Below are 15,789 nucleotides of genomic sequence, written 5' to 3'. Positions count from 1 at the left end.
CTTTTAAACTGTTTGTCTAATTTAAATAGAATATTCGGCAAATATGTGCGAAAGTGATTAATGAACAATTTTGTCTAACATCATAAACCCTACAACAACTCGGTATACTCTAAAATCGGGTCGGAAGTAAACGCTATATTGATTTGCTCAACAATACTGTAGGAGTACTTGTTAGTGATAAAAAAAATATATTTGTGCGTGAAATTAATTGTAATTTTTAAAATATTTGACGAATGTAAATAGTGTATTTGACAAATTTATAGAAAATTGAATTGTTTATTATTTTGTTTAACATCATAAGAGCCTACAGCCAGTTTCATGTCATTTTGAATCTAATTTAAACAACTATTTTATGAAACTCGATAAGAGTTTGCTTACATAATATCCATATCCAATATTAAATTTTACAATTAAAATTATATGACTTATGTGAACAAATTAGTGATTCACTCCCACGTTTATTTTATTTTATTAAAGTTAAATCTTGTAGAGAATAATTATTATTAATGTTTTGTTTGCAAATTGCACATATTCGAGATCAAATGTAAGAATTAATTAGATTTCTGATATTATTTTAGGATTTCTCCAGTAATAATAATATGAGCACGTGCTTGTGAACGTGCATACGATATTTCTGAAGACGAAATAAATTTATATGTATATATATATATATATATATATATATACATATATATATATATATATATATGTGTGTGTGTAATTTGTCTCAAGATTGCATATTATAAATTGTGTTTTCATTTCATTTTCATACGATCTTGTAAACGTTTTTCACATGTAAAAATATAAGACAGAAGAAATGCTACGCGTTTTCAGAAAATTTAAAGAATTTCAGAAATTTTGAAATATTTTGGTTTAAAAAGCTATATATATTATATACACATATATAGGCTTTTTGTGATTTGATTATTTTTTTTTTTGCATATTTTTCTTCTAATAATTCATTGTTGAAAGGTAGACTTATGTATTCTGATAATTTGCAATATATCTGAATGTTTTTTTAGTTTTCTTAGAATAACTTTTAATTTTCTTTCGGAAGATAGTGATTTATTTACTTTAGTAAAAACTAGATAAAATTCACTAAAATACTAAAAACAGTTTCATACACTTGGATATTGAAATTTTGAATGATTCGTAGTTGAAATGCAGACTTCAGTATTTTGATAAATTGCCACATATGAATTTGGTACATTTTTTTACATTTTTTCAAATAACTTTTAATTTTCTTCTAGAACATAATGATTGATTTACTTTAGTAAAAACTAAATAAAATTTACTAAAATCTAGTAAAAACCGATTTATGCACTTGGTTATTGAAATTTTGAATAATTCGTAGTTGTAATGCAGACTTCAGTGTTTTGATAATTTGCCACATATGAATTTGGTACATTTTTTACATTTCTTCATATAAAAGATTCAGATAAAATTTACTAGAACCTAGTAAACCTATTCTTTATATAATTGTTTCATTTATGTGTTAAAAATTTCAATAAAATTCATTTCTATTTGTTTTTGTTGTCGTAGGAAAAGCACTCAGCAAATTGACGCATTTTCTTCGACAAAAACACCTGTTGTCTATTTTAAGACGATGTCATCGTTTAAGACGTTTTAGTTTTAGTACTAAAGACTAAATCTAATCAAATCGTTTATAAAAACGATTCCAATAACGATATTGGGTCTGCAGTTATACTGGATAATTGCCAATTCATTTAGGAGAAAAATAATACTGAAAATTGCTGGTTTTTGTAGGAAAATTGTAAAAGATTTTGTTGTCACTGTAAGTGAAATTTTAATATTTAAATATACTATATATTGCTATAAGTATTGAATACAATCTATTAGGACTTGTTGATTTTTTTAAATTTATTGCATAAATTGTGCTAATTTTGTCCATATTTACAATATATGATGTATCAAAAATTTTTAAAGAAATTTTTTTTTCATAAATTTTAAGTATGCTTTTATAATGTATACAAATAAATATATAGACGTTTTAACGATGTTATAAATATATAACAAAATATTTTTACATCTGACTCAAAAATCTCAAATTATTTTCTGTCATGCTCAAAATCGATAAATAATTATTAATGTTATTAAATCGAATTCGACGTCACTATCTATTTTTATATTTTTTTTCTGAATATTTATAGCCCCCAATAAATCTATCTAAAATAATAAATTGGTACCAGGAAAAAGCCAAAAAAATGTTATCTTTACTTGTAATTTTTGGAGGGTTTCATCATATTTAGAGCAATTAGTATAATAAGTTAATTCTTGGATTAAATGATCATTTTAATCTTATTTCATTATATATATACACATATATATATATATATATATATATATATTTAAATTAAGGCCAAATGCATTCTATTTTCTTGAATTAAAAATTCCCCAACGTTTGTTTAAAATTGCATATATGACCATGAAATATTATATTGCTGCATTTTATTAAAAAAATCTAATACAAGGTTCTGAACATATGAAAAAATTTAATATATGAAAAGTTCTATTTTTATCTGTGTTAATTTACAAAACTCACAAAAGTATGAAGAAATTAAAAAATACTGGTTTAATAAAATAATGAAATTTTTTGTTTATTATTACATTTGATTTCGTGAAAAATTTGCAAAATGTTCAAAAAATTAAATGAAATAATTTGTGATCTTTAACTTTCTATATATTTATTTTAGTTCTAACGCAATTTATATTTAATTTTTTGTAATTTATAATTTCAATAGAAAATAATTTCTAAGAAATTCATAATTTTTGAGTAAATTAAAATTAGCCAGTATTTTAAAATTTTAAATACATCACTATGTATATTTTATAAAAACAAATAAATTGAAATTTGTCAATATTTTAAAAAAAATTATGAATAAATGATTTTTAAAGTTTTGAGAAATATCACATTGTAAATTTTTATTTTATATGTATATCAAAGTTTAGATTCCTTTCATAAATTCACAATTTTCAAATAAATCAATCATTGCCTATATTTATCAAAAAAAAAAAAATAATAATTGGTAATTTTTAATACTAAAAAACACTACAGTTCCAGATTTTGTTATATTATTTTATTATTTTTATATTTATCAAAATAAAAAATAAAATGAATTACATTCTTCAGATTTTTGTTTAACGTTCAATTTTATTTTCAATAAATATTACTATGCAATTTATAGTTAACATAAAAAATATTAAAAATAAATTCCTTTCGTACGTTTTGACACTGAATATGTGTCATCATTCATCTGTTTAAACCAGTAAGACGAATAAATAAAGAAAAACTACTTAATTAGTGAAGACAAAATATAAAAAATTATATGTATATATATATATATATTCAATAGATAAGTCCTGGATTTTTTCAATATATTGATTGTTTCTTTTCCGAACAGTAAATCCAATAATAAAAAACAATTTGTTTTTTGAAGATGTTTAATACGACGTTTCGGAACTAGGTACGTTCCATCACCTGATGATGGAACGTACCTAGTTCCGAAACGTCGTATTAAACATCTTCAAAAAACAAATTGTTTTTTATTATTGGATTTACTGTTCGGAAAAGAAACAATCATATATATATATATATATATATATATATATATATAGATAAATAGATAGATACTTTATTTAAATTCAATATTTACAATTTACGTCAATACAATTATTATATTAATATTAATTATTATATATATATATATATATATATATATATATAATAAAATATGAATACTCTTATAATCAAAACTAAAATCGAAGCTTTATTTAAATTTAATCTCCCAACGTTCTATTTCTATTTTCCTGGAAAAATATACCATTTATCGTCAAATCTGTCACTAAAGCTCTTTTCAATACTTTCATTGTGGGTTTTTACACAATAAATAATAAATAATAAAAAATAAACAATAATCAGAAATATTTGCTGCGGTTTTATCGAATTAAATGGAATTAAATCATCGGTGCGAAAATTTTATTTTAAAAAGATGTTTATTCGAGCAAAAAGTTGTTAAATATGAGTTATTCTAGAATAGAATTTATTAGAGATTGCAATAAGCTCGTAATAAGATTAAATAATTTGCAACTGGATTTATATAAATATAAGTTTTTAAAGTTATAATCATGATTATTAAAAGTTAATAAAAATAAAAGTGTTTGAATAATTGTTTTTCAATAGTCAAAATAAAAATTATATATTTAAAATTATATAATTTGAATGTGTCCATAATGCTTGGTTTCAAATTGTTTGAAATTTCTGGAATTGTTTTTTGATGCTGAAGAAGTTTTATTAACTTCCCGTAGGGAAATTTTTGCATTTCTCGACGTTTTGAAGGTTTCTGAACATTTTATTGGCATACTTCAGAAAAAATGGATGTGTGTGTGTGTGTTTTGTATTTCCGCATTTTTTTGGTCCGCGTTTTCGGGCGCACGGATCGACCGATTTGAATGGTTCAAAATACATTCGATTCCTATTGATAGGGAGATGTGCTGATTAGTTTTTGGCAAAAGCAGGTCCAACAGTTTAGGAGATACGGAGCAAAGAGTGCAGAAAATACAAATCGAGTTTTTGAGAGAACGGAGTATCGGATTTGAAGGATCTGAAAAACATTCAATTTGTAATGATTGGGAGAAGAGGTGATTAGTTTTTGGCAGAGGCAGGTCCCGCCATTTCGTAGATACATTTCTAAATGTGCAGAAAATGGCAGTTTTTGAGTGAACTAAGCGTCCGATTTGAATGATCTGAAAAACGTTCTGCTCGCATTGACAAAACAATTGCTTTTGAGGATAAAAAATTATCTTTTTTTATTTTCCATAAAATATTTTTGTAATTTTGGATTAGAAATTTAAAAAATTACCCAGGCTAAGCACAGTCTAAGCGCCACTCTGGTACAAATGTTTACCCAAGTACGTTTAGACTGTTTATGTAATAGAGCACTTTTCTAATTTTGTGGAAAACTATTGGAAAATGTGAAAATGCCGCCAAGCTAAGCACAGTATAAGTGTAAAGGTCTCACAGAATTATTTGCAAGTGCGTTTAGACTGTGACTATACGGGAGCACTTTTTCAATTTTGTGCAATGTAGGCAACTATTTTTTTTTTTTGAAATTGAATTCGAAATGAAATGACGATTGTTAATGTTCTGGAGATAAATTGATTTATGATTTACATTTGATTTGCTCCAGATATAACAAGATGGCAAAAATAATGAAAGTTACAGTATTTGTAATAATATATTTGAAAGCGTTTAAAATTTCTCGAATATTTTATTACGGTACGCGAAGTTTCAGCAATTTTCCTTAAGACACGATGCCATGCACCACTAGTTAAATTTTGTTTTCTTTACCGATATATACTAAATCACAATCTGAACAATTAATTTGCTAAACTAGATATCTAAGGGTTAGTGATTAATAATATATATATATATATATATATATATATTTGTATGTATCTGTCTTTTTATGTGGGTGTATAAATATTATTATCGTTTTCCCATGGAATCGGATTTTGTTCAAACGTCCTCCCTTAAGAATAGGTCAGCGATCTTAGTAATGACATCTTGAACAGAAAACATGGTTAATCAATTACCCACGGTCAACCTATTCGATTATCCACAACTCTCTATTCGATACACAACTATTACTATTAATAACCCTTCGGAATAATATAGAGAAATAAAAAGAAAAGGCATAATATACATTATTCTTGAAAAATAAAATACACTAAATGATAAAAGATATTTAGTGTGTACGTTTCGAGACCATTATGCGTGTCATCACTCAGCAGGACAAAATAATTACACATATAGAGAAACAATTTTTTTAAATATTACAAATGTATTAATATTTTTGCAGCATTTTTTTTTTCAATTTTATAATTCATTTTTCCCTTGTGTTTACATACAAAATAATTGAAACAAACAATGAAGACGCCTCCAAATAAAATATGGGAGTCAAATATAATTTATTCAAGAATAAATAATAGCAATTCACAAAATTAAATACATATGGAATGAAAAGATGTATTTATTTATTTTTTCAATTATTTTCTGCATTATTTTTTCATTTGCCGGAATTAATGTTGGTTTTACTTATAAATTGCTACGTGACAGGATCAACTTGGGAAAAGTAAGAAATATTGATGATAGGTATATACTAACTTGTATTTATAAGTCAGTTTTTTGTATTTATACAAGATTTGATTTTATATTCGAATCCTTGAATTTGTATGTGTTTTTGTGTAATATTTCTAATTAATTGCACAATTCAAAGCTATCCTTTCAAAGTGCATCAGACTAAGAAATAAATCAATGCAATTTTGATTTGATTAAATCTGTTTTGCAGATCCAGACTGTCTCACCGCAAATTTAATAATAACAGAATTCCATATATTTACACTTGAATTAACAATTCTCATTTGCAAATTGATTTGGAGAACTAGAAGGGAATTATTAAATTAGATAAGATACTAAGTAAAATTTATTAAGGTCAGATTTCAATTATAGTTGTATGTTATCCTGATTAATACTTAATAAGTATGAGTTCTTAAAAAATCTTTAAATTAATGGCTGTAAATAAATTTTAGAAACATTTATTAGAATGTTTATATGACTTAAAATTGATTATTTATGCAAAGATATAGTTCGTCTAGATAATTTGTATTAAAATAAAATATTGATTAATTAAACTTGAATTGAACCAACAGAATAATGAGCTTTCGAAAAAGTTTGGTTTCCCAAAAATTTATCTAGGCATATTCTTTCATTTTGAAATAGAACAAAAAATGTCGCTTAAATACATTGCTTCGTCTTATTTACTTTTATATATCTTTTTTTTTTTTTTTTTATTTTATTGGCTTTATAAACTATTTACTTTTATATATCTTATAATGTGTTTTTTTCATTCTCTAATAAATTCTGTTCAAAATTCCGCATTATTTTAATTATAATGCGAATATTATATACCGAGAAAGTTGCAATTTTGCTGAAAGTTGTTTTATTTTTATAATTTTTTTAATTGTAGAAGAATTGTATTACATCCTTGTACATTAATCATGTGTAAGTTCTCAATAATTTAACATTTGTCAAATACATAAAAACTTTTCTTTTTGTTAGTTTTATTTTGTTAGTGTATTTTTTTACACTATTTGATTTAAATTACTTCAAAATTAAACTTACGAACTTTCTATAATTAAAATATTGACAACTGACTTAGATCCTGAGATGATATAAACTATTATTTGAATAAAAAAATTAAAAAAAATATGTATATGGGACAAATAGTTAATAATTTCCATCTTTTTAGTTATTATCCGAATATTTTATACCTATAAAATTAAGAGACTTTTCAGAAATCTGTCTTATTGATCCTAATCTTTCACAGGATTCATATTTGAATTTTCTAATTCCAGCTTAATTTACTAACAAAAATATATTAGTTATAGAAATTATTCTGTACACGTTCACAAACTTTATTCAAATTTTATGTTAAACGATTCAAAATGTATCAAATCATTTTGATACCAGAAAAAAACACTTTTGGTCAATTCTTCTATGTTTCAACTAACCCCTGGTATGATTTTTTAACAATAATTAAAATAACTATTTCAATAATTTATTAATCACCAAAGTTGTTACATTTTATCAAAGATTGATAAATTTAAAAGAAATCAAGATAAATAAAATTTAAATTTATTCAATAATTATAACCCAGACCGAAATTTTATAATAGTACAATTTTACACTGCCTGACAAAAATGACGCACCTGCACACTTCTGTTTACTGCGTCAGCTTGCGAGACATTATAAATTATTAAATCTTATGATAGTACAATTTTACACTGCCTGACAAAAATGATGCTCCTGCACACTTCTGTTTACTGCGTCAGCTTGCGAGAGATTATTATTATTATTATTATTATTATTATTATTATTATTATTATTATTATTATTATTGAAGTAAAACTTCTTTAGGCGCGATATGGGTGTAAAAATTTTTAGGCGCGACACGGGTGTAAATCCGTACAAATGCAACGAAAATGCCAACGTGTAGTTGAACACTACGACGCCGTAAGCGCTGATGTCGCGAGTATCCACTCATATCGCGTCATGTCATGCGTAAGTCGAGCGCTAAACCCTATATGAACTTGCATTAATGAATCACGTTTTTTATGTTATGTCCTCATGGAATAAGACTTGTCTTAGAGAATAAATGTGCCATGGAATATAATAAATTTATATTGAATCTCGTTGAAGACAAAATAATATCTACTGCCACGGATATTTATGTAGGTTGCCATGCGACAGATCAACAATCATACATTCGTCAGCAGTTTCAAAAAAATCGGTTATTGATACCGGGGCTTTGCCGTATGAAATAATTTTAGTTCGGAATAAATTTTACATAATAACAACTAATATTGATGTAAGTGATGGCTTAGCTAATGGTTGTGTGGGAAAATTAGTGTACATAGAACGTGGCGATAATGATGAACTTCTACGTTTATGGTTTGAATTTCCCGGTAAGATAGGTAACAAAATTAGGAAGAAAGCTTCACATCATATTCAAACTCTTGATATCAGTAGGACAGCTGTGCCGATGCTCAGGAGATCTTATTATTATTGATGTTATATGATTATTAAAAGATGATTTTTAAAATTCAAATATGATGTTTTTTTTTATTTTTATCTTAATTGCCTACTCATACAATATTAAAAGTTTTACTTCAATCGCGTGTGATCCTTACGCGCACTCTTTTTTTTTTATATTATTATTTCTAGTATTGTTGTTTTGTTATAGTTATTATTATCTGTCACTATTTGTTTTTATTCCACTTTATTGTTTTTCTAGTATTATTCAGAAATTTTATTTATTTTGCTTTTATTTTATATTAAATCATCATACTACGGATATCATTTTAATGAAAATACTATCCTCTATTTTGTATTTATTTTTTAATTTAAATTTATGTTATTGGTCATCATTGTTACTAGATGTTAAATTATTTTGCAATTGTAACAAATATAGGGTAAAAAAAATTCTAATATTATTTAAGATCTTTTCTAAAAACGCCTGTTACTATTTACCCCTAATACGATAAACTAAAAGAGGTATATAAACAAAATTACTTCTTTATTATACAAAAGTTCAAATCAGAATATTTACAAAAAACGGATATATTAAAGATAAATAGTATGTAAGACGTTAAAATTAAGTTTTTTTTATATATTTTTTTAATTTATGAAAGATCTTCTATTCAGTGTCGACTCTTATTACTCTAATCCTGTTATTATTGACAAAAAGACAAGCTGCCTCATTGTCTCCTCCACAATAATGGGATGACGTAAAAACTGTTATCAGATGACCAGAATATTGTATCTAAAATAGAAAAAATATATAAATTATATAGATTAAATATTACATTATACATAGATTAAATATTATTATTATATATATAATTAAATAGATGTTGAATATTACTAATAACAATGGATAAATGCAAAGTGATGACAATGGACGAAAAACTTTATTAAAAATTTGGCTGGTTCGAAATTCACTAATAGCGTATATTTCTTTGGATGGAGTCATTATATATATAATAAAATTGTAAGGTTATAATTTGAAAATTTTAATATAAATATGTCTTCAGGGTATAAGAGAGATGATGTAACTATCTATTAATGCAAATTATCAATACATTCTATCTAATGATGCATTTTTGCAATTGGCGGTTCGAAAATGATAGTAATGTTTTGACAATATTTAGCTCGCTTGAAATTTATTTGAAAGCTCTGGTTTCATCAGCAAAGTTTTTTTTAATGATCCATAAAAACAGAAATGCAAAGTGCCCTAATAGCTAGCAAAACAGATATCTAAATATCTTTTACAATGTATTCACTAAAGTCAGTAGATTCATATAGGTTGTTTAACTGCTCCTAAAATGCTGGTCCAATTTTGATAAAACTTTTTATAGGTTAGGGTTTATACAAAAACCGTCATTTTAGAAAACCGGTTTAAAAAAAATAAATTTTTGCTCGAATATTTAGTAATTTATCCGCAATTTTAGTGTAATTTAGAGCAGTATTTGACTGAATTTATTTATTGTTCAATTTTGTAGACAGTAAACAAAATTATTTTAGTTTTAATTAGTAGAACTAAAGGATAATAGTTTATCTTGATTAAATATCTTTGAAAATAATCACATATAAGAATGAAAATATTTTTATGATAGTGAAAGGAAAGTTTTCGAATAAATAAAAATAATACATTTTTAAATAAAAAAATTCATTAAATTAAAAAAAAAATGAGATACATGTTGATACATACTTGTTAATATCAATTTTAGTTTTAAAAACAATTAGCTAAACTCGAGTATTGTCTGTTCCGAGCAATTTTAATTAATTAATTTTACACATTCTAATTGTTTTTTTGTTTAATAAAATATGCTTTCAAGAAACTGAGAGCATCTATCGAATTCCTCACAAATATTCCTGAAATAGAAAATACTCTCATACTTGCGACCAAATTATGTTTAATTGTTTTTAAAGCCTGATATAATAATTCTAAGTTTTTTGTTCTTTAATTTGTGGCTTCTAGGGTTTAAAACTCTTTTTTTTTTTAAGTTTGAGTAGAGGAAGTTACTTCTTCAAGAAGAAGTCACACTGATTTAAATTAATATATACACTGGTATAAAAAACTAAACTAATATATACAAAACCTTTCTAGGAACCATTGCAGACTGATAAGATATCAAATGCTCATGAACCGATATGATTTTAAGAATCAGTACGCTTCGAACTATATTTTATATTTGGGTATATTTGTCATTTTACATTTATACAGTGAAAACCGACTTTTTTCACTAAAAAACTGGTTTTCGAATTCCATAATTTTCGCCAAAAACCGCTTTTGAAAACCGACAAATCCTAATACAAATCCTTCAATTGTTAAAAAGGATAATGTTCTATCAAATTGTTCAATATTTCAGATCTTATTATGCACCTTTGAACTTGGCAAGCGATGACAAAATAAAATATCAATATTAGGAAATCAAAAAGAAAGAAGTTTGTTGAAATATTCGCTATATCAAAATTCACTTGCATGTTGTGGTTTTTCTGCCAGAGTTTTGTTATTGATCCAAAAAAACAAAATTACAAATAGCCAATAGCCAGGAAAATAGATACATTTTACAAAATATTGATTGAAGTCAATAAATCCACACAGATCGTTGAAACGGCCGGTTCAATTTCGATAAAAAAAGATACTTGTGATTTAACTACATTGTTAGTGAATGAGTCAAAACCGCAAATCGAGAATATTATAGATCGATGGCAAATGAAAAATGTTATATGAACACATTTTTGAATTACTGAAATATCTCAAACGGTTCTCAAAATATCGCATTTTTCATTTTCTCGACTTTTATAGATTTTTAAGGTTCTGCGCATGGCGAAAGCAAGATACTTGTGATTCAATTACATTCTTAGTGGACGAGTCAAAACTGCAAATCGAGAATATAATAGATCGATGGCAAATGAAAAATGTTATATGAACGACTTTTTGAATTACTGAAGTATCTCAAACGGTTCTCAAAATATCGCATTTTTCATTTTCTCGAATTTTATAGATTTTTAAGGTTCTGCGCATGACGAAAAATATATACTTGTGATTCAATTACATTCTTAGTGAACGAGTCAAAACTGCAAATCGAGAATATAATAGATCGATGGCAAATACAAAAAGTTATATGAACGACTTTTTGAATTACTGAAGTATCTCAAACGGTTCTCAAAATATCGCATTTTTCATTTTCTCGAATTTTATAGATTTTTAAGGTTCTGCGCATGACGAAAAATATATACTTGTGATTCAATTACATTCTTAGTGAACGAGTCAAAACTGCAAATCGAGAATATAATAGATCGATGGCAAATGAAAAATGTTATATGAACGACTTTTTGAATTACTGAAGTATCTCAAACGGTTCTCAAAATATCGCATTTTTCATTTTCTCGAATTTTATAGATTTTTAAGGTTCTGCGCATGACGAAAAAAAGATACTTGTGATTCAATTACATTCTTAGTGAACGAGTCAAAACCGCAAATCGAGAATATAATAGATCGATGGCAAATAAAAAATGTTATATGAACATGTTTTTGAATTACTAAAATATCTCAAACGGTTCTCAAAATATCGCATTTTTCATTTTCTCGAATTTTATAGATTTTTAAGGTTCTGCGCATGACGAAAAAAAGATACTTGTGATTCAATTACATTCTTAGTGAACGAGTCAAAACCGCAAATAGAGATTATAATAGATCGATGCTAACTGAAAAATGTTACATAAATATATTTTTGAATTACTAAAATATCCTAAATAGTTCTCAAAATATCGCATGTTTTTCACATGATGAGCCAACAAAATTTACAATCGGTTCAGCAGTTTAGGAGTACATCGTGACAAGTACTTTATAAATTTCTATTTTTGCTTACATAAAATCCTGTCTTTTGCATCTCGTGTGCTCGGACAACATGAGACAAACTGTTGACAGATAGAAATCTGTCCAGAGCTGCCTGGTTAAAGACATGGGCGGTGCCTCTTCTGGTGTTATTGGCAAAGCCATCACTGTTAGTCGTATCTACAAAAGCGTCTGCTCCTCTGGTCCTGGAAAAAAATTATAAGACGATAAATTATTTTGTGAAATAATAATCATTGAAGACAAATTCTAGAAAAGTATGACGAATAATAGAAATAAAAATGTTTATTTTTTATTATCCTTACTTGATAGGGTCGTTCCACATAAGTTCCCAAGCAAGTTGACTTTGTTCATCAGGGTTTGTTAAAGGGATTGGTATATCATTGATGGTCGCAATTACAGGGCACAACCAAGGGGGCGGAATCCCTCCGTGGACGCAGAAAATCTAATAAAAAAATAGTAATGAAATTTAAAACAATTCAGTGAGAGATTGGATAAAAATTAACAAATAAATATATTCGAATTTATTAAAAATTGAGTATTTTTAAACATAAACGTAAACGACTCGAGAAACTAATAACAAATAGTATATTGTTTTTTCATCAAGCTAATTTTATTTAGGTTGGAGAAAGTATTTTTATTTATTGATCTTTTAATTTTTATTCATACTATTTAGTTGATAAATCGTCTTAATTATCTAAATTTTTATCTTTACCTTACTGTCTATAACAGCTGCTATAGGCATTGCATCAAAAACGTTATTTATGGCATTCCATAAATCTTTTCCCAATGTATCGCCAAACTTTTGTACACATTCTCTGAAAAAAATATATATATTTCAATAATTCCAGTATAATAATTATAAATTTTTTGAATCCCTAGTTCAATGATATTTTTAGTATGTGATTTAAGAGCAAAAAATCACTATTTGTGATATGAAGATGTTTAGTATTGATCTTTTTACATCAAAACAGAAGCTACGAAAAAGTAATTGTTATCTGTGCCAACTCATGTATAAAATTCTTGAAATTTAAAAATCCAATATTTTGAGAACCGTTTAAGATATTTCAGTAATTCAAAAATACGTTTTCATAACATTTTTTATTTGCCGTCGATCTATTATATTCTCCATTTGCGGTTTTAACTCGTTCACTAAGAATGTAATTGATTCACAAGTATCTTGTTTTCGTTACGCGCAGAACCTTAAAAATCTATAAAATTCGAGAAAATGAAAAATGCAATATGTTGAGAACCGTTTGAGATATTTTAGTAATTCAAAAAGTAGTTTATATAACATTTTTTATTTGTCGTCGATCTATTATACTCTAGATTTGCGGTTTTAACTCGTTCACTAAGAATGTAATTGAATCACTAAAAGTTTTATTTTTGACGCATTTCAAATAAAATCTATTAACTTCTAGAAAATTAAAAATGCAATATTTTGAAGATAATAATATGGAAATACATAATTCAAGGAGTTATTGTAATAAAAAATAATTTTAAGTTGACTAATTGACTAAAAAAAGTTATATTGTAAATAGAATCTAACCAGAATAAAAAAGTCAAAAGTAATAACTTCAGTTTTTTTTAAAGTTTGCTTCATGAATAATAAATTTAGATTTGTAATTTTTTTTCATATTACATTTTAAATTAGATTAATAAAATAACGTACTTAAGTTGGTGGTAAGAATATGTAGTTAAAATAAGGCTTCATATGGTCTTGTTTAATTGTGAATCAATTTTAAAAATCTTATGTAGTCTGATGCCAAATTAATATTTTTAGAATTATTGTAAAATCTCAAAACATTGCATTTTAGAAAATCGCAAAATTATAATAAATTTTATTCATTGAAAATTGTTAAGTATATTATTAATTATTACTTATATTATGTTAACTTACGTATAAAATGTGAACATTTTTTGAACATCTCTAACTTCGTGATTTCCTCTCAGTAATTTGATTTTTGCTGGATTTTGCAATTTATATGCAAACAGATAAGCAACCACCTTGAAATTAAAAAAAAACATACATTTTTAATTTATTTACTTTAAAAAAAGTTAAATTTTATTCACTAACAGTTACAATAAATAATAATATAAATAAATTATAATTGTATAAGTAGCTCAACAAATTTTGATTAAAATAATTTGATATGAAAAGAGATCTGTTAGGCAAATTACGCGAGTAAAAATGATTCTGTTGCTCTAATTTAAATTTTTAAATATTAATATTAATAAGATTTTCAAAAAATTAATGATTTTTTTTATTAATTTATTATCTATATTTCTAATAATTACCTCAACCCCATGAGGGCCTCTATCAACATAGTCTCCTAAAAACAGGAGCGTACTCGGACTTAATGCAGGCCCTAAATTCCACAAAACACGTTCGAAGCCTAAAAGATCCGGTAAATTTCCATGCAAATCACCTGAAATAATAAAAAAATATAAAAGTAAATTCAACCATTACTTCATGGCGGGCTCAGTAAAGTAATATAAAATTTAACTAGTGGTGTATGGCATCGTGCTTTAAGGCAAATTGCACGAACTTCCCGTACCGTAATGAAATATTCGTTAAATTTTAAACGTTTTCAAATATATTATTACAAATACTGTAACTTTCATTATTTTTGCTATCTTGATATCAAATGTAAATCATAAATCAGTTTATCTCCAGAACATTAACAATCGTCATTTCATTTTGAATTCAATTTAAGAAAAAATAGTTGCCTAATTTACACAAAATTGAAAAATAGTCACAGTTTAAACGCATTCTGTGCGACATTTTCACTTATACTGTGCTTAGCTTGGCAGCATTTTCACATTTTTCAATAGTTTTCACAAAATTGGAAAAGTGCTCCAGTTTATAAACAGTCTAAACGCACTCGGGTGAACATTTGTACCAGAGTGGCGCTTAGACTGTGCTTAGCCTGGGTCATTTTTTGATCCAAAATTACAAAAATATTTTATGGAAAATAAAAAAAGATGTAATAATTTTTTATCATCAAAAGCAATTGTTTTGTCAATACAAGCAGAAAGTTTTTGAGATCATTCAAATCGGACGCTTAGTTCACTCAAAAGCTGCCATTTTTTGCACATTTAGCTCTGCATCTTCGAAATGGCGGGACCTGTCTTCGCCAAAAACTAATCACCTCTTCTCCCCATCATTACAAATTGAATGTTTTTTAGATCATTCAAATCGAATACTCCGTTTTCTCAAAAACTCGATTTTCATTCTTCTGCACTCTGTGCTCGGTATCTCCGTAAGGATGGACCTGCCTTTGCCAAA

General features: G+C 25.9%; 1 protein-coding gene across 1 annotated transcript; it reads right to left on the bottom strand.

Moving 5' to 3' along the window:
* Positions 1-9,275: 9,275 nt before the first annotated feature.
* Positions 9,276-15,285, bottom strand: LOC113389657 (serine/threonine-protein phosphatase PP1-2-like). The gene is made up of 7 exons (XM_026626675.1): positions 15,261-15,285; positions 14,799-14,929; positions 14,401-14,507; positions 13,216-13,318; positions 12,806-12,945; positions 12,517-12,688; positions 9,276-9,401 (listed from the first exon to the last, which is right to left on the bottom strand). The coding sequence occupies exons 1-7, from the start codon at positions 15,283-15,285 to the stop codon at positions 9,276-9,278; spliced, it is 804 nt and encodes a 267-aa protein (XP_026482460.1).
* Positions 15,286-15,789: the final 504 nt, after the last annotated feature.

The sequence above is a fragment of the Ctenocephalides felis genome, unplaced genomic scaffold (genome assembly GCF_003426905.1).
Source record: "Ctenocephalides felis isolate EL2017-DRISC unplaced genomic scaffold, ASM342690v1 CF-g0.4_SCAFFOLD_03573, whole genome shotgun sequence".
In the NCBI taxonomy this organism is placed as follows: Eukaryota; Metazoa; Arthropoda; class Insecta; order Siphonaptera; family Pulicidae; genus Ctenocephalides; species Ctenocephalides felis.
This window is presented reverse-complemented; position numbering and strand designations above follow the sequence as displayed.